This window comes from Pogona vitticeps, chromosome 6 (assembly GCF_051106095.1).
Source record: "Pogona vitticeps strain Pit_001003342236 chromosome 6, PviZW2.1, whole genome shotgun sequence".
Classification (NCBI taxonomy): domain Eukaryota; kingdom Metazoa; phylum Chordata; class Lepidosauria; order Squamata; family Agamidae; genus Pogona; species Pogona vitticeps.
In genome coordinates this window covers 105,212,302-105,236,029 of record NC_135788.1, presented here as the reverse complement: position 1 = coordinate 105,236,029, position 23,728 = coordinate 105,212,302, and the positions used below count along the sequence as shown (strand labels likewise).

Genomic DNA, 23,728 nt, shown 5'->3' with positions numbered 1-23,728 from the left:
GGTGTGTTATTCATAAGCCCTCTGATGTTTTTAAGCATGTCTCAACCAATAGATATTTCATACTAGTCTTCATTACCTTGACTCATCCATTTACTCCATTTATTTCTAACCCTCACACACCTAAATGAGAACACATATTCAGGGATTGTCAATGTTATTTTTTTATTTTGCTTTCAGAGTATTTTTCCAGTAATCAAATGGCAATCTGTGAAGCTTTTAAGAAGAAATAAGAAGTTTATACATCCCATTCAACTTTAGCAAATAAAGCTAGGGAAGAAAAGGCATTTGATATTTTCCTTCGTAATATCTAGCCTAATGAAGACTCCTGCAGAATTCAAAAGCTCGCCTGTTTGTGTCATTTGAGCAGTCTAACAAATGTATCATCCATCCTTAATTTTAAATGTTGTTGAGGGACATTGATGGACAAGGAACCAATACAAATTTACAGGGCTTATAATTTACAGTGAGACAAGAAGTAAGTCAGAATAGCAACAAAATCATTTCCAGTTCACAGAAAGGTGCAGTTAAACTGATGGTGTACACACATATACCGCTGACGGAAGAAACATGGCGATTGATTGTGGGAGTATAGGTTTTATCAACAGGATCGTGCTAGTAGTGGTGTTGCTTCTTGTATTCCTGTGTCATACTGTGTGCAGAACACATTTTATTAATTGCACCATCTATGACGATCCTCTCCCTATTCCTCATAAATTTTACCAGGGAGGCAGCCTTGTGATTGGTATGATCGTTTCTCAGGTCTTTTTACATTACAGCGCCTTCTCTTTCACGGAGCAGCCTGCACAGATGTTGATCGACGAACCTATGTAAGATCCATCGTTTTCTTCCTTTCTCTTCTTTTAACATGCAAAAAATAATAATGACTAAAATCGTGCCATGACAGATTTCCTTCTTGCTTTGAGGGACATGGCATTCCCACCATGTTTCGGTTCTGTCATCTTTATTATTGTTCGTGTCTGTTTCTTCCTTCTACGCAGTATTATTGGATAGAAAAGATCAACACATCTCTTTTCAGAAGTCAAATTTGAATGAATATATCCTGTGTATTTCTCTGCACAAAAATAATACATAGCCACCACGCTAAAAAAACACCAAAATATGTAGTTTTAGAAGAGGTAGCCATCTTAATCTGTGCTAGCATGTCAGGCAAAAACAAATCAAAAATTAAAAAATAAGGAAGATAAAACATTGTGACACCTTTAGGATTAATTGCTATATTTGTATATGAGCTTTCATGGACAAGTCTGAAGAAGGCAACATGTGTACAAAAGCTCACATTAAAAAAATAGCAATTAGTCCGAAACTTTTATTTTTATTTTATTTTTTATTTGCGATCATTTCTTATTGCTATAGTTCAGGAACACTCTAATGTTTACTTCTTCATGTTCTTCCTATTTTTCTTGTTTTATTGATCTGCTTCCACAATTTACAGAACCAGATTAATTAGAAATAGAGTGCTGTCCTCTGAAGATGCCGGCTAGAGAGACTGGCAAAACGTTAGGAAGAACAACCTTCAGAACACGGCCAAAGAGCCCGAAAAACCCACAACAACCATTAGATCCCGGCCGTGAAAGCCTTCGCGAATACAAAGAGTTGAAAGCTTTCCAAAACCATGTGCAATCCTGTCAGATTCCTTTATGAGTTTTTATGTATGTGTAGTTATGGGTTTGGTCTACTGGATCTGGATCTGATGGGTTGAGAACTGGGTCACTAAAATGAAACCATCAAGAAAACATTCTATAAATCTCTACATAAATTCCTTTTACTTAAGCAGGGTGCAGACCTAGCGACAGTCATCACATCTGATGAGGTAGGAATCAATTTTTCCCTGCTGGCCAGACCGGTATTGCTAAATCTATAGTTATATAGGGTGTGTGAAGATAGCAGAGTAGGGTACCCTTAGCTGGGGCAGCATTTCCCACAGCTTGATCTCCCGTAGTTTTAACACAGACTTGATACAAGCTTTTAAAGACACAGTCTTGTCCAATTTCATCAGATTTCTAGAGTTACAGAAGCAGAATATCATGGAAATTCATTTCAAAAGTCAGTTGCATTGACTTGACCATTGGCCCTTAATCACCATGCACAAGCCCAATATAATTATTGGTGCACTTATGAAATATCAAGGGAAAACAAGACTATATACATATGTGTTTGTAGATATAGACTGTAGTCTCCAAAATGCCACACTGAAAAAAATCCAGCTAGTTTCAAGGGTGCTGCAGAATTTTTGCTTGCCCTTTATAGGTTGCTGCTTCTAAAAGAGACCACATTAGCCACCACAAGGAAGGTTGTTTTAAACCTTTTTCTATTTCCCTTTCCAGTAGCATTTCTGATTTCAGCTTTTGGTCCTTTTTCCCCCATCCAGTACATAAGAATATGCCAGAGTTCTATATGCTGTACATGATCCATTGGCCAAAGTCAGGTCACTTTAACTTTTTCTTTTGTTGTACACAAATAACTGGAGTCAGCCGTGTATGAACAGAATTATCTCAAAATCTCTTGAGAATGCTGTGCTTCCTGAGGAGTACTTTGGATGTCTTATAGACTGTGTTATTATCTTTTACTCTTTTAATGAATGCCACAAAAACATGGCAAGAAATAATGATGGATATGTTACTGTTGCTCTTCTTTCATTAAACAGCCTCTAACTTTTATCAACAGTTCAGGGCCTAAAAGTTACCAGCATATTCTAGCCTTGGCATTCGCTGTCAAAGAAATAAATGAGAATACTAAAATTTTACCAAATATTTCTCTGGGATTCTACATCCTCAATAGCTACTACACAGCAATAATGACCTGTAAGGCCATTCTTGGCCTTCTTTCTACGCAAGACAGGCTTGTCCCCAACTTCAAGTGTCACAACCACAATAATCTAATTGCTGTCATTGGAGGAGCCACCTCTGAAATTTCAACCAATATAGAAATCATTTTAACAAACTACAAGACTCCACAGGTAAGCTGTATGCCTGAGGGTTTGAGAAGTGTGGTGCACTACCTTCCATACCAGTGAAGAATGTTATTCTCTGATAGTTCAGTCTACAAACTGGTTAAATGCAGGCTAGGATGATAAAACTCATACGGTGGATTCATAGCTAGTTAGAAAGACAATTCCAAATCAATGCTTGGTTATCCATGGTTGATCATCAAAGTGAGGAAAGTGAAGAATCATCGTCAACTCTTTGGCATATTATCAGTGATGAAGAAGTGGACAGAATCTTATCAAACCTTAGGTAAAATGAACTCCAATGTATGCACATAACTTAAATGACAATGATGAAATTAAGGCAGATTGGAAAACCTAGACAAATGTAAGAAAGTAATATGCAACAAAATATAAAAGAAAAAAAAGGGAAATCCTGCATTAAGAGGACAGAGGATATGAGGCTAGCCTATAAGAAGTGAAAAGATTCCAAGGCTTATGACTGATAATAGCAGCAACAATAAAGAAATTCAAGCTGCACTAATATGACTATAGATTTGAAGCAACAACAACAAATATATATAGAGAGAGAATTTTCATGTAGTGCATAGCATCCCAGTCTTTATACTAAACTTTTCTATAGTATAGTTTCTGTGGACAAGGATAAAGATAGATTGCAGTACTGAAAAGAAATCGTATAAATCAATATCAGCAAATGTGAAAGAAATGGTTCTGAAGGTAGTACACCGGTGACATTTATATCCTACGAAGTTACACAGAATTAATAAAGATATATCAAATAAATGCTGGAGGAACTGTGGACAAAAAGGAACTTTGGAACACATATGGATATCTTGCCCCAAAATAGAAGGATTCTGGTGTGAAGTAATTAGATGGATAGACACTGATTAATAAAAAAAATAGACATGAATGAAACATTATTGTTATTCTCAATATTTACAGGGGGAAATGAGAAACTTGAAAATAAAGAATTAGTAGCAATTCAATCATAGTACAAGAAGAATAAAGGAGTCAGGGAGCAGGCTGGTACCCAAGATAAATAAAGTGGCAATATGGGAGCACAAGCAGAGACATCACCTTGTCGACAAAGGTCCGTATAGTCAGAGCTTTTCCAGACTCCCTGGAAAAGACCCTGATGTTGGGAAACTGTGAAGGCAAGAGGAGAAAGGGATGACAGAGGACGAGATGGTTGGACAGTGTCATCGAAGCTACCAACATGAATTTGACCAAACTCTGGGAGGCAGTGGAAGACAGGAGGGGCTGGTGTGCTCTGGTCCACGGGGTCACGAAGAGTTGGACACAACTTAATGACTAAACAACAACAAAAAGCAAATCTTATAGGGACAGCAAGATCCAAGATTGCTAGAAATTGGAAACATGCCAAAATCTCTCATTGCACACATTTATAAATAAGATATGGCATACAATGCTGAAGGAAAAAATGACTACCGTAATAACATTAGATTATATGGAGGAGAAATAAGGCATAGTCAATTCACCAAAAGCTGGAAGCCTTTATTAAAATATGCCAATAAAATAAATGTGGAAACATGTGGCTCAGAAAACAATTTGGAGCATTTAGATTGTTGGTTGATATTTTTCTAAGGTGAAATGGGGAACGGTGTAAATGTGACTTTATGAAATGTGGGGAATAGAAGGTGGTCAACAGTTAAATTACATAATAAGTAAGATTATAGATTACAGTACTATGTTAAGCCTTGTATGTATTACTTGTAACATGATGGATTGTCATGATTTATATATATAATTTTTTTAAAGGTATCAATATTACATTTGTTTGAATACTGAGAGAAATTGATAAATTCTAAAACATGGTTCAACAATGGGATTTCTTGTTGGGTGGTTGGAATGCTAGGGCAGTGGATGACATTCAAGCAAATGGTGTTTTTTGGGAGGTCTCTATATCTGGACTTAAAGGCGTTGAACAAAGTGCCTGACGTAGACCCAGGTGCACTCTCTAATGATGCAACTGAACAATCCTTGTTCATTTTATTTCAGCTGACATATGGATCATTTTTGCCAGCACAAAGTGTCGGAGGCCACTTCCCATTTTTGTACCAGATGGTTCCAAATGAAGCTCAGCAGTACAGGGGAGTTGTGCAGTTACTTCAACATTTCAGATGGACGTGGATTGGTCTCGGTGCTGTGGATGATGACAAAGGAGACAGGTTCTTACAAACAATAGTGCCACTGCTTTCTCAGAATAGCATCTGTGATGCCTTCATAATTAGACTGCCCAAACGGGATTACGCAGGTGACTTGATAAATTCATATTTGGAACACAGGAGTAGCTATAACATTATTTATAAAAGGAAAGCCAGTGTCATCTTTGTGTATGGAGAACCTCCATCTTTTCCGAGTCTGAGAATGTTGCTGTTTCTTACTCCCTTCTTGTCACTGCCACCTCTGGATAAAGTGTGGGTTGTCACATCTCACTGGGACTTTGAATCAGAGTCTATTCAAAAGATGTGGGATATGCAACCTTTCCATGGTTCTTTATCCTTTACCATTCATTCAAACCAACCATTAGGATTCCAAGAGTTCCTTCAGACTGTAAAACCTTCTTGGGCCAAAGGAGATGGCTTTATCCAGGACTTCTGGCAGCAGTCCTTCAGTTGTTCTTTCAAGATGTCTAAAGGGGAGGAAGGAAACGATAACCTCTGTACTGGAGAAGAAAAGCTTGAGACTCTTCCTGGATCTTTGTTTGAAATGAGGATGTTTGGCCACAGCTACAACATCTACAGTGCTGTCTATGCTGTAGCACACGCTTTGCATGCTCTGTATGGCTCCACTTCCAAACACTGGAAACCTGGGAACCTGCCAATTATGAATATTCAGCCATGGCAGGTAGCAAAAACTACTATTGTTCCTTATCTCAGCTCTTTACATCAAGACAGCTCCATGGAAACAAAAAAAATCTCTACATCTAATGTCTTCGAAAATCTATCATACTATGTTCAGGACCGTTTTTCATTTTCTTCACATTCTCTTTCATTCCAGGTCCACCACTTTTTAAGGAATATCTTATTCAACAACACTGCTGGAGACACTCTGCATTTTGATGGGAATAGAGAATTAGTTGCAGGGTTTGACATTACAAACTGGTTGATGTTTCCCAATGGCTCAGTGGGGAGAGTAAAAGTTGGAAGGCTGGACCCTAAAGCTCCTCCAGGCAAAGAGTTAACCATAGATGTTGGTCAGATCACATGGCACCCAAGCTTTAATCAGGTGAGATTCTAGGTTGATCAGACCTACTACAATTTCTTATCTGATTCTATGAATGTCCCTCTTGTAGTTGCCAAAAAAGGAAATAGATCTGCATAATAGATTTATTGGGATCACATTGCATACAAAATCCAGTTCAAGAAATGTTGGCTGTGAGGAACTTCACAGGCAAAATGGTCAAGGAGGGTTATACTGTATATTATATGTGGCTCTGTAAGCCTAGTTCACACATTGTCTAACAATGTGACAAAAGCATGCATGTACCAGATTTTGTCGTCTCCGTGAAAGCTCCTCCCTCCCTAACCCCACCTTGGCTGCTCTTTTGAAGCACACCTACAGTATCTTAATGATCTCTCGTAAGAGCACGATCTTTTAATGACCTTGTGGTGGTGGCAAGACAAGGATCTTGAAATAAGAAACAGCAAAGGGAAGTGGTGGGGATAGGCCTCCAGAATAAGCAGCAAGAAGGGAGTGTCTGGAGGAAAATCAAAGTATAGAGCATGATCAATAGTGGATCAGGCTAGATCTTTGAAAGAAACTAGCAAAGGAGAATGACTCTTGTCCAGTAGGGCAGCCACACACTCTTTTGCAAATGAATGAGTAAGAACAGAGTGGAGAAAAAGAAGATGAGTGAATTAACCAACTGCCTGGAATTAAAACCAGGTCCAGAGCAAAACGGCAGCAGACAGGAATGTTATTCATTTTGCAGAGTGAAGGAATGGAGGAAAGAAAGCATCTCAGTCGATATCTGCCTGCCTATCTCAATGTGTGTGTGTGCCTGAGAGACAACACATGTCTGTGTGTATGCAAGAATACCCACTTCTCATTTAGCTCTGCCTGTCAACCCATCTCTATCTACTTTGGACTAATGCACCTTCCGTACCCTGAAATATAATGGGAACCAGCTGCATTTGTCCCAGTCATGTTTTGAAGATAGATTAGCTTTTCCTTAAAGCATTTGTTCACCACTTTCTGTTTGCCAGAATTCCCAAGATGGTTTCTTCCTTGTTGAGAAAGTGAATTAAAAAACTTCTCAGAAAAATACAGGAAGACTAGTACAGGCTATAAAAAGGAAAGAGTTTTAATTGGCCAGGTGATATCATACTCCTGTTCATGAAAAAAACATTTCTTATCCAAGGAAATAGGCTGCAAAATTTCTTTTACCTAAACTCAGCCCTCAGAAAGATGCAAGAAAGTTGAGACATATAAAATTATGCAGGGGGTGGACAAAGTGGATAGAGGGAAGATCTTTTCCCTCTCACAGAATACCAGAACCAGGAGACATCCACTCAAATTGAGTGTTGGGAGAGTGGGAATAGACAAAAGAAAATATTTCTTTACCCAGTGTGCTGTTAGTCTGTGCAACTCCTTGTCACAGGATGTGGTGATGGCATCTGGCCTTGTTGCCTTTAAAAGGGGATTGGACAGATTCTGAGAGGAAAAGTCCATTGCAGGTTACAAGCCATGATAGGGGTGTATAATCTCCAGGCTTAAAAGGAAGGTACCTCCAAATGCCAGATGCAGGGGAGGGGTATCAGGAGACAGGTATCTAGTTGTCTCGTGTGCTCCCAGAGGTATCTGGTAGGGCCACTGTGAGAGACGGGAAGCTGGACTAGAGGGACCCTCAGCCTGATCCAGCAGGGCTCTTCTTATGTTCTTATGTAGAAGTTATTTCTAGTATTTGTCAATCATTACCTTCCAAAGAAGAACAGGTCCATTTGAGGTGAACCCTTTTGATCATCTTGTGTAATTCTGGACAGGTGGTGCCTGTGTCTGTGTGCAATGACAACTGCTATCCTGGCTTCCACAAGAAAAAGAAAGAAGGAGAGAAATTCTGTTGCTATGCTTGTACTCCCTGTCCAGGAGGGATGATCTCTCACCAGAAGGGTAGGAGGCATCTTTCCATAGCAAAACATAGCTATCACTATCTTTCATTTCAATATTGCTTGCAATTCCTAACAGATACCAATTTCTTGTCTATGAAACCATACAGAATTTAGGGCTGCAATAACCATTTACCCAAACACAGCTTTTAAAAAATGGTTCTTTCACTTTCTTCCCTTTTGTTATTTGCATTGAATGTGTATGAAGGCAATTATTACTGTCTTCATGCAGGTCTTTTCGAATAATCAATTAAGTCTCTATATCCCTTTTTTTTAAAGACATGGATTCCTGTGCTCAGTGTCCAGAACATGAATACTCCAGTAGTGATCAAACTCATTGCATTTCCAAGACCATAAACTACCTCTCTCACCAAGAAGCTTTAGGGATCATCTTATCCATCTTGGCTGGTTTCTTTTCCTTGATCACAGCTTTACTGCTTGGAATGTTTATGAAGTATAAAAACACACCCATAGTCAAAGCCAACAACAGGAGCTTTACCTACATCCTCCTCATCTCCCTTCTTCTTTGCTCCCTTTGTTCTTTGCTCTTTATTGGACATCCTACAAAACTGACTTGCCTCCTCCGACAAGTGATGTTTGGCATAGTTTTCTCTGTGGCCCTTTCCAGCATTTTGGCAAAAACCATCACAGTGGTCCTGGCATTTATAGCTACCAAACCAGGATCCGCAATGAGAAAATGGATGGGAAAAAGACTGGCAAATTCTGTTCTCCTTTCTGGTTTCTTTATTCAAGTAGTCATTTGTACCATTTGGCTCTGGATGTCACCTCCATTCCCAGATGTGGACATGTACTCATTAGATAAAGAGGTCATACTAGAATGTAATGAGGGTTCTACATCCATGTTTTATAGTGTCTTGGGCTATTTGGGCTTCCTGGCCAGTGTCAGTTTCCTGGTGGCCTTCCTTGCCCGCAAGTTGCCTGACAGCTTCAACGAGGCCAAATTCATCACTTTCAGCATGCTAGTATTTTGCAGTGTTTGGGTATCCTTTGTTCCAACCTACCTGAGCACCAAAGGCAAATACATGGTGGCTGTGGAGATCTTCTCCATTTTGGCCTCTAGTGCCGGCTTACTGGGTTGCATCTTTTTCCCTAAATGTTACATCATCATAATAAGGCCAGAGTTAAACAGCAGGGAACAACTCATGCGAAGAAAATAGTGAAACAATAATACTTGTCTCTGCCTAGTACTGTAAAATTAAGGAATGATTTGTTAGAATTTATTTTGAAAGATGGAAGTTACTTTGATTTTTTTTTCCCAGTAACAAATTGGCTTTTAAATTTCAAATGGCTAAGAAATAGTGTAATCTCTGCTCTCCACTACTGGCCTTTTGACATGAGTAGAGTTCAGGTCATTTTAAACAAACCTACAATTTGAGTCCAAGCCAAGTCACTGGTGTGATTTAAGTGGAACTTGACAGCATGTCGCACAACTCGAGTCCCCATTCCCTTGTCTAGATTATTGATTGTGTCAGTTGGAAATGTCTATTTAACTCTTTGGAATTTTATAAATTTGGCACTAAATTTACAATGGTATTACATTGTATTCAATGGTGTGTTACATACACTCTTCTGTTCACTCTGGTGATAGAATTTTTAGCTTTATGTATAAGGGCAAATGAGAGCATTCTGGTGATACATATTAGGAACTCAATTCATGTCTTCAGCATATATGGTGATGATGTGATATTGACGTTAAAGAATCCTCTAGAAGCAATCTCCCATATATTAAAGGAATTGGAGGGATTTTCTGGGACCATAGGACATCAAGTGAATTTTAGGCAGACAATGTGCTTTAATATGCTCCCTTTGTACAGTAATTTTGTAAACATGTCTGACCACTTCTCTTCATTAATTTTTATTTCACAATCATGTTCTCCCATCTCATTCAGTCCTGATGACTAGTGCAGATCAGCTTCAATCAACAGCAATGTTTTGTTAGAGCTGTTTCATTTATTTCAGGTAGAGAGTAAAGATCTTCAAAGGGACTGAAGCATTTTGTGGCCTGCTTCCTGATGTCAGCTTGTCTAATTTAATTTCTTATTTGATACCAGCTTAGCCAGAAGATGATCCAGTGTCTGAAATGATCTCTCCAAAAATCCCTATGAAAAGGCTGTTGATTGATGTAGAACTCCATTAACCTAATAAGATTGATCTTTTTGAAAACTTTAAGGGTAAATACCTCATCATCTTTGCAAGACCTGGGTGGTAGACTACTGGTATTATATGAGACATATCTAAAAAAGAAAGAAAGAAAATACCCAACAGTTGCATTCACTGAATTGTAGTATTCGGAGTCCAAGCATGTCCTTCTACTTTCAATGATGACAAAGAAGACTGGGTTTTGCAGACACTGTTTTCACAGAATTGTGTGCTTTTATAGTGAGAGTACCAACATGGGGTCATGTCAATGAAAGGACAGCTGTGTACTCACTACAGGGGGGAAAACATAATTGTCAGTGTGAGAAAACAGGTCAGAAGGAAGGAAACAAAGGCGGGAACCTTAAACTAACAGTTGTCTTGGAGAACTGACATATGTTCTAAGCTTTGAAATCCTCCTTAAAAATTTGATGTACTGTAATGTGATATTTTCCACGAAATAAAGATGAAGACAGCACCAGTAGAAAATAGATTTTCCCATGATATGTGATGAATGCAAAACATGTGGGCTGGACAAAGTGATATAGAGCAGTGGTCCCCAACCTTGGGCCTCCAGATGTTCTTGGACTTCAACTCCCAGAAATCTGGTCAGCGGAGGTGGTGGTGAAGGCTTCTGGGAGTTGTAGTCCAAGAACATCTGGAGGCCCAAGGTTGGGGACCACTAATATAGAGTACACTTTGGTGGATGTTTCTTAATGTCCACTAAATCTCACTGATATGTTTATAGATACCAGCAACACTACTTAAGGCAGGAAAGAAAAGTCTTGTAGCACATTTAAAACTTGTATACCTTCATCAGGACGCATCCATAACTGGGTACCCCCAAAATCAATGGTCTCCCCAATAATTTTTTATGAGGCAATAGAATTATACAAACATAGAACATGTGTTCTAGCACTACACATAACATCGTGCCTACAACAGTTCACTGCTACTAGGCTGTCTCCAGGCAAAGTTCAAAGTAATAGTTATGACATGCTACTGCCCTCTGTTCTGTGTTTGTGACTTGAGCCCAAGCTATCTGGAAGCCCTTGCTCTCCCATAGACCCCTACCCAGGAATTGAGATCTGCTATAGAGCCCTTTCTCACTGTCTCACTCTATTCAAAGTTCCATGTGGTGGGGACTCAAGAGAGGGCCTTCTCTGTGGCTGTTTCTAAGTTCTAGATATATTAGTAGACCATATACTGAATTTGCCTCCTCCTTGCTGTCATTCTGCTTGGAGTCAACAACTTTTGCCTGTTTGTTTGGAAGAATTAAGTAGTTCAGGAACTAACAGCCTTCTAACCATCAAGTTTTAACTGATGTGCTGGTTTTCTTGAGTGCAAGTTCAACTAAGCAATTTGAAGGAATTTCATTTTACAGCTGTACTAACTGGGAGACCCAGTGTAATGTAGTGGAAAGAATGATGGACTAGGACTCCGGAGGCCAGGGTTGGAATTCCCACACAGCCATGGAAACTCATTGAGGGTGTGCAGCCAATAAAATCATTCCTTAAATATCTCACCTTGAAAGGACTATTAGGGTTGCTATAAGTCAGTTCCAATTTGACAATACATAACAAAATCCTGTTGCTCAGCTCTGTATGTGGAATCAAAGTGGTGTCATTATCATCAGCATATTATTGTAGATTAAAGGCAAGTTACTGCTAATCAAAAGTGATTTGGGGGTACATAAACGCAATCACTCATACACAATGCATGTTACCTAGTAGCTTGTTCTCTAATCACTAGTAAAGAGGTGAAATGAATCAACTGTTGTATATGGAAACATTATGTTGAAGCACCCTCTGACAGAGTTTTTGTTCCCCAAGTTTTGGAATGTTAATCACAAACAGGTCATATAACTACAGAACAGCACAATTTTCTCATGGCTGAAAATGAAGCCATTTTTATGTGTCAGCAAAACTGAAGTTAGTTATTGTGGTGATGCATGTTTTCAAAGCCTTTTTTGCCCAAATCCAAAGTGTGTTCTTTAAAGTGAGTTTCAAAAATGGACCAATATCCTTTTTTTCAATGGAAGAAAAGAAAGGCCCTATAATTGCCCAGTTTCTCCACTCTGAACCTCTAAGGGTATTCAAGTGCCCTTCTTATCAAGGGTTACCAAGATGAATGATTCTGAGCACATTTCTCCAGTTTAATAGGCTGCATAATGGCATGAGAGATTAGGAATCCCCGAAATCAGTTTAAACTGATTATCCTTCCATTAATCAATCACACAAGAAAGTACACTAAATGAAAGGTGTTTGGAATTCTAAGAAGGACTTTTAAAACTGGGGAGGAAATAAGTCAATAATGAAGATAACAAGATATACTTCATGTGGTCATAGCAACTCACTTTCTGGCTTATACAACAAACCATAGTGATACAGACCATAGTTATTGTGGAATGTGAGTGCATCTAGAGTCAACATTTAAATTTAGCATTTTAAATGGGAACCCCCCCTTTTTTTGCTTAGTCACACCTCACAGATCTTTAAAAACATAAGCTATTCAAAAATAATCCCTGTGAGTGTCAAAAAGGTGACCGACACCAATTGGAAGTGATTTGGTGCTGAACCTGATTATCCTGTGATTCAGCTAAACTTGTTTGGCCTCTGACTCAGTGTAACTCTGAAAATCAGACTTCAACTAATGGCTACCTGTGACTTATTTCTTCATCCACAAAGAAGAAAGTGACACTTAGGAAACAAAGAAAAAAAGTAATACGTAAAAGAAAAGAAATGTCTAGCATAATTATGTGATGACATGATGCAACTTGAAAGGCTAACAACACACTTCTGATCCTGCCCTATCATTGACATAATGACTGGTTTCCATTTTGTTGCTCAACGGATTTACACTGCTAGTCAGCAAAATCAACAAACATGTCTCGGAGAGCTTTAAATCATGAACAAGGTGCATTAGTCATACTTCTTCTGTATCATCAGTTCCATAATTTTAAGTAAATTTCAATCAATTGGTCCTAGCATTATTTTTAAATCAAAGGAAGTATGCTGTGACTACCGCTGTTCCTCACATCTTCTCCTTGTTTGACTCATCTTTACACTTTTCTTTTACAACATGGGGAAACAGAGCCTTCATGGTGAATTATGAAATAGTGTACATCGACCTACTATAACACTTAATTGGAAACATGCTCCATCTCCGTTCACCTACTGCCGCAGCTTTTTTTATAATTCAAATCTACAGAAATTGGCGATAAATGGTCAAGAATTCACAGTGTTGCTTGTTTTTCTTCGCATGCCAATGCAAGGCATATATTGCTCTTAACAAAACAGTTTTAATGAAGGAAAAAGGATGCTTCTGGTTCTCATTCCAACCTATAGCATAAACCAAAGGGATAAGAAGCATATGATGTTTAGCTTAGCAGTGCTTAACCTGATTAATTCTCTTACAGGACTCAGAGGTTTGACTAGTCCTGAGATTTTATTGACCAGATAAAACTGTATGCCATACTTGTTTGGGGAAGCAGTTCGTTTTGTTTTGTTCGTATTGAAACCATATGAATTGCAAAACTTATATTCTTCAGCAAGGGAAGCAGGAATAACATTATTTGCAATCCACAGGATGCTGGTGTTAAACTGATAACAGAGTCAGAGATAGCGCTGACAGCGGAAACATGACAATTGATTTTAGGAGTACATGTTTTTTGAACAGGACTGTGCTGGTCACAGTGTTACTCCTTGTACTCCTGTGTCATATTGTGGGCAAAACCCATTTTATTAATTGCACCATCTATGATGATCCTCTCCCTATTCCTCATCAGTTTTACCAAGCAGGTGACCTCGTGATTGGTGGGATTATTTCCCAGGTCTTTCTTCTCTTTAATACCTTCTCTTTCATGGAGCAGCCTGCACAGATGTTGATCGATGAACCTATGTAAGATCCATTGTTTTCTTTTCTCCTTCTGTTTTTTCCACTCCCTTCTGTCATAGTACCTAAAGATAATAATGGCAAACAAGACATAGACAATGTATTCGTGAAGGCTTTCACGGCCAGGATCTAATGGTTGTTCTAGGCTTTTAGGGCTCTTTGGCCGTGTTCTGAAGGTTGTTCTTCCTAACATTTCGCCATTCTCTGTGGCTGACATCTTCAGAGTGCTGTCCTCTGAAAATGCCGGCCACAGAGACTGGCAAAATGTTAGGAAGAACAACCTTCAGAACATGGCCAAAGATCCCAAAAAACCCACAACAACCATGACATAGACAATTTGCTTCTTTTTCTGATTAAACATGGCATTCCTGCAATGTTTGGGTTTTAGGATCTTTATTGCTATTGTCATTTGACCTGAATGAATGGGGAAAAAAATGCTTTAAGGCATTGACACTTAAATAAGAGGGGGGAAAAAGAGGGGAAGGGATTAGCTTTGTCCACATTGCTTCTCATTTCCTTTTGCCCTTTTCTTGTAACTCTGACCTCTCTCAAGATTTTCCATATTTTCGGTTGGTCTTTTAGACCCATGGCCTCTGCACTATTTGTGCAAGCCCAAAAAATAACAGCCACTGTCAGAAACACACAAAACAGGTTGTAAGAGCAGACCTTTGGTCTAGATGGGTGGGATAGATATCAAATAAATAAATAAACAAATAAATTATTTGAGCTTTTCTGTTTCAGTTACTGGAAGCCAATAATTCGATTGTAAATATGGTTTTCAATATGATAAGTGGTTCTTTTTTGCTACATGCTATACAATTAAATTACCAAATTTCCATGCAAATAACACGAGTGTTATGTATGTGTGTTTTTCAAGCCCTGAGACCTACTGTGTGCTATATTCATAGGGGCACCATAATCTTTTCAGTGGTTAGGGTCTTAATCTGGCCCTGCAGCATCCTCAGCTTCATCACCATCAACTTTAACAAGCCTGTGCCTACAGCCTTTTGTAGAAACAATCCTGTTACATTTCTACAGATTTTTGAGAGTGTACTAGCCAAATATTAAAAAAAAAACATTTCAAAGGTTAGTGGCATGAATTTGATGATTGGTTCTTAGTCACCATGGACTAGTCCAACATCCCTGGGATGCTGGTTTCAACTGTAGGGGTGCTTAAGAAACCTTCAACAAAAGCAAAATCAATCCCTGTATGCTTTTTTCATTGGTTATTTTTCACAAGAGAGATTCACTTAGTTACCAACTAAGCCAATAATGCACCTCTTTTTGTTTTCTACCTGCAGTAGCTTCTTTCATTTCAGCTTCTTATTCTTGTGAAATGTCCATTATATAAGAGTATATCTGATTTCAAGATACTATACATGATCCAGATGTCTGTACATTTTTCTTCCATTATCAAAGAAGCACTGTCAGATAAATATTAATCAATAGAATCTCAAAATCCATTGAGAATGTGGTGTTTCATATGTATTCGCGAAGGCGAAAACATATGAATACATATGTTTCATATGTCTTTATCTATTATTTTCCTTCCTGCTCTAAATGAGTGTGTAATTTGTAAATTTTGAAAGTAAGCCAGGGAACAATAATGAATATGTAATTGTTTCTGTTCTTCAGTTAAATTGCTTCCAATTCTTGTTAACAGTTCAGTGCCTAAAAATTACCAACATGCCCTGGCCTTGGCGTTTGCTGTCAAAGAGATCAATGAGAATCCTAAAATTTTACCAAACCTATCTCTGGGATTCTACATCCTTAATAGCTACTACACAGCAAGAATGACCTCTAAGGCCACCCTCAGCCTTCTTTCTACAAGGAACAGGTTTGCCCCCAACTTCAAGTGTCACAACTACAAGAATCTGATTGCTGTCATTGGAGGGTGTCTGTCTCAAACTTCAACCAATATTGAAATCATTTCAGCCAACCACAAGATTCCACAAGTAAGTTCTATGCCTGAGGGTTTGTGGCATACCACCTTCCATTTCAGTTGACAATTTCTTGATGTTATGTCCAGTAAACAAATCTGTTTGGTGAGCAAACTTATTACATGCTATCTGGATAATAAACCAATCAGGTAGGTTCAGATTGCTGGTTCAAAAACTGTTCTAAATCAAAGTCATGTATGTATACAGTGGTGCCTCGCTTGACGATGTTAATTCGTTCCAACAAAATCGCTGTAGAGTGAAAACATTGTTAAACGAAATAAAAAAGCCCATTGAAACACATTAAAACCCAGTTAATTTGTTCCAATGGGCTGAAAACTCGTTGTCCAGCAAAGATCCTCCATAGGGGCGGCCATTTTCCATGCCTCTGCAGCGAGGAATCCATCCCTAAGCACAGCGGGGGGGCATTTAATTCAGCCGGTGGCCATTTTGAAACCCGACGATCAGCTGTTTTTGATCGTCGTAAAGCGAAAATCGGTTCCCGAAGCAGGGAACCGATCATCGCTAAGTGAAATTCCCCCATTTAGACCATCATTTTGCTATCACAATTGCGATTGCAAAAACCTCATCATAAAGCGATTTCCTCATTAAGTGAGGCAATTGTTAAGCGGGGCACGACTGTAGCTGATTGTCATATCTAGTGAAGGATAAGTGTCAGGGCTACTCTTTAATATTGTCAAGAGAATTAAAAAGAAAACCCCAATATATATGTATTACTTAGATGGCAGTGATAAAATTCAAGATAAGCTTCGTAGAATGGAAAATGTAGTTTAATATAAAATTTAATATTCAAAAGAAAAAATTGGCATGTTTGGCATTAATTCAAAATGTGTAGTTACAGGAGAGAGAGCCCTGCCTATGCTATAAGATATGGGGGGAATGGAAGATTTATGCCTCATCAAAAGCAGTAATAAATTTGTGGGGATGACAGGTAAATATAACAACAGCTTGCACAAATAAAACCAGAATTCAGAAGAAAGAAAAGTGAAATTTGCATTTAATTTCATCGAATTCAATGTACATGTAGTGCATGACACTTGGTTTTTTTCTTTCAATCCATCCTAAAAAATAACTTTACTAATGTTATTCCAGCTCACATATGGATCCTTTTTGCCAGCAGAAAGTAGCAGAAGCCATTTCCCATTTTTGTACCAGATGGTCCCAAATGAAGGTGAACAATACAAGGGAATTGTGTGGTTACTTCAGCATTTCAGATGGACATGGATTGGGATCAGTGCTGTGGATGATGACAAAGGAGACAGGTTCCTACAAACAATAGTGCCACTGCTTTCCCAGAATGGCATCTGTGATGCCTTCATAGTGAGATTACCCAAATGGGATTATGTGGAGGACCTGATAGATTCACATTTACGGCACTGGACAAGCTATAAAATGGTCACTGAAAGGAAAGCCAGTGTCATCTTTGTGTACGGAGAACCTCCATCTTTTCAGTGTCTGAAAATATTACTCTTTCTTACTCCCTTCTTGTCGCTGCCCCCTCTGGAGAAAGTGTGGGTTGTCACATCCCACTGGGACTTTGAATCAATATCTGTCCAAAGGATTTGGGATATACAAACATTCCATGGTTCATTATCCATTACTGTTCACTCAAACCAACCATTAGGGTTCCAAGAGTTCCTTCAGACTGTAAAACCTTCTTGGGCCAAAGGAGATGGCTTTATCCAGGACTTCTGGCAGCAGTCCTTCGATTGTTCTTTCAAGATGTCTAAAGGGGAGGAAGGAAGCAATAACCTCTGTACTGGAGAAGAGAAGCTAGAGACTCTTCCTGGATCTTTGTTTGAAATGAGGATGTTTGGCCACAGCTACAACGTCTACAGTGCTGTCTATGCTGTAGCACACGCTTTGCATGCTTTGTATGGATCCACGTCCAAATATAGGAGGTCTCTTGAGAGAGGAAACATGCCACTTATGAATATTCAGCCATGGCAGGTAGTTAAAATTACTCTTGTTCTTTATCTCAGGTATTATATAACCTCCTTGGAAATGAAAACTATATAACTCTACATAATGTCTTCGAAAAGTCCATCCTACTACGATGAAGACCCAGTGTTTCTTTTTCTTCACATTTTTAGAACAGCAGAATAATTTATTATTGAAAGAAAAAGGGACCGCTAACATTTCAATTAAAAATTGCTTCAGAATTCTTTAGTTTTCCCAGCCATTTGAATCATAGGATTAACTATATTGTACTAAATCTACATGGAAACACGTGTAGAGTAAAAACAATAAAATTAAGAGAACTAAATTCAAAATCTAAACCATTATAAAAATGCTCAGTTTTTTGATATAAAAAAGTCGTGTTCTTCATTTACCTTCCCACAATATGTCAGCTCCATGAAAACAACAAATATATAAATTATATAAAATCACTACATATAATGTTTTTAAAAACATGCTTTGTTTTTGCCTATCTGTGCATTCTTTAGGTCCACTACTTTCTAAGGAACATCTTATTCAACAACACTGCTGGAGACACTCTGCATTTTGATGGGAACAGGGAATTAGTTGCAGGGTTTGACATTACAAACTGGCTGATGTTTCCCAATGGCTCAATGGGAAGAGTAAAAGTTGGAAGGGTGGATCCTAAAGCTCCCCCAAGAAAAGGATTAAACATAAACATTGATCAAATCACATGGCATCCAAGCTTTAATCAGGTGAGGCATATTTTTAAAAGCTTGAGCCCATTCAAAATGGAACGATCATTTTTATTACTTCTGTTGAACCATGCTGAGAATATTGTTTGATCTCATTATCTCTTTTGAATGTGTTGTGGTGTTATGTATAAATTGTGGAAATATTTTTAAATAAATCTGAAGATCATCACACATCCTCTTGTTTTCTACCCCAAAAGACTGAGCAGAGATTGATTACTTTGGTGGATAGGGAGAGTGTCAAGGTCAAATGTTGAACCCTTGAATAACAGACATGAGAGCGCTGTATGATTCTAACACCCTGTCATAGTTTGAGTCTGTGGTGGTGAACTACAGCTGAGATTTTTCCCTTCTAGGCTTAATTTCACTGTGAGATCAGATAAACATGTCAATCATATGTATTTCCATCTATGTATCAAGTTACGTATCTAGTTATAAGTCATTTAAATACTCCATCTCCTGTTTGTGATTATCATTTCCCAACCAGGAAACCTTGTAACTCTTCACTCTTCCAGTAAGTGTGAAAGAGTATTAAGGACTCTCTACCTCAGTGTTGAGATAAGTTGAACATGTTCATTTGCAAAACCCAGTATTGGGAAAGTTAGCGAAAATTTCCACTATTACCAATCAATCATCAATCCATCATTACAATCCCAAGAAAAACAGGCCTGCTCAAGACAAACCAAGCTTACGATCCTGTGTAATGTTGACAGGTGGTGCCTGTGTCTGCATGCAATGACAACTGCTATCCTGGCTCCAGCAAGAAAAAGAAAGAAGGAGAGAAATTTTGCTGCTATGCTTGTGCACCATGTCCAGAAGGGATGATCTCCCACCAGAGGGGTAGGAGGCATAATGTGAATTTTCCATAACATAACATAGCTATTACTAGATACTAGATACTACAGTACTAGATACTATCTTATATTAATACTGTCAATTGGTATAAATAGATATCAATTTACCATAATTCAAACCATACATAATTTACAATTGCAATAACCACATATAATTTACAACTGTAATAATCATTTACCCAACAGAGTATTTTAAAATAGTGCTTTCCCTTCCTTCCCCTTTTTTTTTCCATGAAAAAAGTAAATGTGATAGAAGAAATATTGTGTCCAACTAGGTCTCAGGGGACCCTTAGCTAAAAATCCCTGCTTTGGCATGAAAGTTTATTTCAGAGTGGGAATGGCCATATGTTCTGTATGTTAGAAGCAACCTGACAGCTTATAACAAAATTACTTACAGTAAGAAATATAAGAATAAATGGATGTATTTAAAAATAATGGATGTATTGCTGGGATAGAAATGGACACGTAGTAATCCTCAGGTCTTTTTCTCTTTATAAAACGCACACTTATCTTCTGCCTCTCTTTAAGGGGGTTTCAGTTCATGTAGATCTGTGTACAAAGGGAATTTATCATTGCAGATCTTTTGGAATAATCAAACAACTATGTGTATTCCTTTTTTTTTGGCAGATATGGATTCCTGTGCTCAGTGTCCAGAACATGAATACCCCAGCAATGACAAAACACAATGCATTCCTAAGTCACTAAGCTTCCTCTCCCAACAAGAAGCTTTGGGGGTCATCTTGTCCACCTTGGCTAGTTTCTTTTCCTTGATCACAGCTTTAATGCTTGGAATATTTGTGAAATATAAGAACACACCCATAGTCAAAGCCAACAACAGGAGCCTTACCTACATCCTCCTCACCTCCCTTCTTCTTTGCTTCCTTTGTTCTTTGCTCTTTATTGGACATCCTACAAAACTGACTTGCCTCCTCCGACAAGTGGTTTTCGGCATGGTTTTCTCTGTGGCCCTTTCCAGCATTTTGGCAAAAACCATCACAGTGGTGCTGGCATTTATAGCTACCAAACCAGGATCCGCAATGAGAAAATGGATGGGGAAAAGACTGGCAAATTCCATTCTCCTTTCTGGTTTCTTAATTCAAGTAGTCATTTGCACCATTTGGCTCTGGATGTCTCCTCCATTCCCAGATGTGGACATGTACTCATTAGATAAGGAGGTCATACTAGAATGTAATGAGGGTTCTACATCCATGTTTTATGGTGTCTTGAGTTATTTGGGCTTCCTGGCCAGTGTCAATTTCTTTGTGGCCTTCCTTGCCCGGAAGTTGCCTGATAGCTTTAATGAGGCCAAATTCATCACTTTCAGCATGCTAGTATTTTGCAGTGTTTGGGTGACCTTTGTTCCAACCTATCTGAGCACTAAAGGCAAATACATGGTGGCTGTGGAGATCTTCTCCATTTTGTCTTCTTGTGCTGGGTTACTGGGTTGCATCTTTTTCCCTAAATGCTACATCATCATAATAAGGCCAGAGTTAAACAGCAAGGAACAACTAATGCGAAGAAAATAGTGAAAGATTATATTCTTGTCTCTTTACTATCCAGTAAAAATATTCTTAAATTTACAAACTATTGCAACTAAATTTATTTGCAACAATCAGAAAAGCACGTAGCTTGGAGAAAAGTAAAAAGTTGTTACTTTAAGCTAATTATTTTCTCAATAACAATGATCTAACAAAGAATATCACCTTAAATTCTTTATCTGCATGAAGGCTGACAAATGGATGTTTGAATTTGGATTGCATCTCCAGTTATGGTAAAATTAAAACATATGAAGTCATTGCATTACGCCTTTAATGATGGACTTTTAACTTATTTTTAAAAAACTGAAAATTGTTTTCATCTTTAGTTTTGTTGAATAAGACACTTTGATTTCAGTAAGACTTTATGCCTAGTTACTTGATTATTAATTGCTCCACTTTGTTGCATTCTTTATTCTCAGTACGTACGTGTATGTATGTATGTGTGTGTGTGTGTGTGTGTGTGTGTGTGTTTGTGTGTGTGTGTGTGTGTGTGTGTGTGTGTGTGTGTGTGTGTGTACGTACGTACATTGGTACCTCGCTAGACGATGACCCTGCTAAATGACGGATCCGCATAATGATGACTTTTTGCGATCGCTATAGCGATTCGCAAAACAGTCGTTCCAATGGGCGATTTTCGCTTGACTATGATTTACTCCATGCTTCACGGTTGGTTTATTTGCAAGACGACAATTTCTACAGCTGCTCGGCGGCTTTGCAAAATGGCTGCCCCATGTTTTCGGGACCTATGCTTTGTAGGGCAGCCATTTTAACAGCTGATCAGTGCTTTGCAAAATGGCTGCCACGGGTGATTTTCGCAAAACGATGAGGTATTTTCCCCATCGGAACGCATTAAACGGGTTTCAATGCATTCCAATAGGGAAATAGTTTTCGCATGATGATGATTTCGCTAAACAGTGATTTCTATGGGACGGATTATCATCGTCATGCGGGGCACCACTGTATGTATGTATGCACGTATGTATGTACGTGTGTGTGTGTGTGTGTGTGTGTGTGTGTGTGTGTGTGTGTGTGTGTGTGTGTGTGTGTGTGTATTCTAGAGCCTGCAGACTTGTTTTGAACAGGGTACAAAATATATAAAGTGTTCTTCTATGTAAGGAATATCTCCATTATATGTTCTTTTCAAACAGCTTGTCATTTTTCATTATAAGTTGAACACTTTTCTGGAAATGTTGCTTAAGAGAGGAAGGTCCACCTGAACATATTATCATGCCATATTCTTTTTCATACTGTAGGCTTTGCTTTTTATGCTGTTCTGTATTGATGTATATATTTTCAGTTTGCTTGCCTTTTTTTTTACCCCATTGATTTAACCAAGGCTGCAGATACCATGTGAGAAATTCATGATCGTGCAGGATGTGACATACAGAACAAGTCTTCCCTATGCACCTGAACTATCTCTGGGGGCAAAAAAAACCTAAGGCTAGGGTATGCCATGATGACAGGATTCCCCGGAAAAGACTATAGTACTGTGGCATGTAGAAGGCAGCAGGAAAAGAGGAATACCAAATATGAGATGAGCAAGAGCAGGGCAGGTGGCTGAGGACAGGACATTTTGGAGAGCACTTATTCATGGCGTCACCATGAGTCAGAGGCAACTCGATAACAAACAACAATAATGCACCTGAACAGAACAGTTTGAAGAGGAAATGGACAGATGAGTCCTAGAGAGAGTGATGTGTGTGTCCCTAACTTTTGAGCTCCCTAACCAATAGAGGAAAGGACTCAAGAGAGGGCCTTCTCTGTGGCTGTTCCTAGGGTATGGGTCTTTTTGCAGACAGAGACTGGAGCTGCATAAAATTTTCAACAATGTTTTCATACTACCCTTCATTATCTTGTGTTGTGTGTGTTTAGTCGTTTAGTCGTGTCCGACTCTTCGTGACCCCATGGACCAGAGCACGCCAGGCCCTCCTGTCTTCTACTGCCTCCCGGAGTTGTGTCAGGTTCATGTTGGTTGCTTCGCAGACACTGTCCAGCCATCTCATCCTCGGTCGTCCCCTTCTCCTCTTGCCTTCACACTTTCCCAACATCAGGGTCTTTTCCAGGGAGTCTTTTCTTCTCATTAGATGGCCAAAGTACTGGAGCCTCAGCTTCAGGATCTGTCCTTCCAGTGAGCACTCAGGGTTGATTTCCTTTAGAACTGATAGGTTTGTTCTCCTTGCAGTCCAGGGGATTCTCAAGAGCCTCCTCCAGCACCACAATTCAAAGGCATCAATTCTTCGGCGGTCTGCTTTCTTTATGGTCCAGCTCTCACTTCCATACATCACAACAGGAAAAACCATAGCTTTGACTATTCGGACTTTTGTTGGCAAGGTGATGTCTCTGCTTTTCAAGATGCTGTCAAGATTTGTCATCGCTTTCCTCCCAAGAAGAAGGCGCCTTTTAATTTCAGGGCTGCTGTCTCCATCTGCAGTGATCATGGAGCCCAGGAAGATAAAATTTGACACTGCCTCCATATCTTCCCCTTCTATTTCCCAGGAGGTGATGGGACCGGTGGCCATGATCTTAGTTTTTTTGATGTTGAGTTTCAGACCGTTTTTTGC

General features: G+C 38.9%; 2 protein-coding genes across 2 annotated transcripts; both read left to right on the top strand.

The window, feature by feature from the left end:
• The first annotated feature begins 554 nt into the window (after positions 1-554).
• Positions 555-9,272, top strand: LOC110086491 (vomeronasal type-2 receptor 26-like). Its single transcript, XM_078378752.1, has 4 exons — positions 555-5,833; positions 5,987-6,214; positions 7,972-8,098; positions 8,374-9,272. Exons 1-4 carry the CDS (start codon positions 4,835-4,837, stop codon positions 9,270-9,272), a joined length of 2,253 nt encoding a protein of 750 aa, XP_078234878.1. The 5' UTR covers positions 555-4,834.
• A 138-nt stretch (positions 9,273-9,410) lies between these two features.
• On the top strand, positions 9,411-21,552 carry LOC110086490 (vomeronasal type-2 receptor 26-like). Its single transcript, XM_078378146.1, has 4 exons — positions 9,411-18,053; positions 18,551-18,778; positions 19,489-19,615; positions 20,257-21,552. The coding sequence occupies exons 1-4, from the start codon at positions 17,184-17,186 to the stop codon at positions 21,153-21,155; spliced, it is 2,124 nt and encodes a 707-aa protein (XP_078234272.1). The 5' UTR covers positions 9,411-17,183; the 3' UTR covers positions 21,156-21,552.
• The last annotated feature ends 2,176 nt before the right edge of the window (positions 21,553-23,728 follow it).

Coding starts and splice junctions, on each gene's coding strand:
- LOC110086491 (XM_078378752.1), top strand. CDS start 4,835: ATGCTAGGGCAGTGGATGACATTCAAGCAAATGGTGTTTTTTGGGAGG. Junction 6,215..7,971: donor GGCACCCAAGCTTTAATCAG/GTGAGATTCTAG, acceptor AATTCTGGACAG/GTGGTGCCTGTGTCTGTGTG. Junction 8,099..8,373: donor GATGATCTCTCACCAGAAGG/GTAGGAGGCATC, acceptor TTTTTTTTAAAG/ACATGGATTCCTGTGCTCAG.
- LOC110086490 (XM_078378146.1), top strand. CDS start 17,184: ATGTTATTCCAGCTCACATATGGATCCTTTTTGCCAGCAGAAAGTAGC. Junction 18,779..19,488: donor GGCATCCAAGCTTTAATCAG/GTGAGGCATATT, acceptor TAATGTTGACAG/GTGGTGCCTGTGTCTGCATG. Junction 19,616..20,256: donor GATGATCTCCCACCAGAGGG/GTAGGAGGCATA, acceptor TTTTTTTGGCAG/ATATGGATTCCTGTGCTCAG.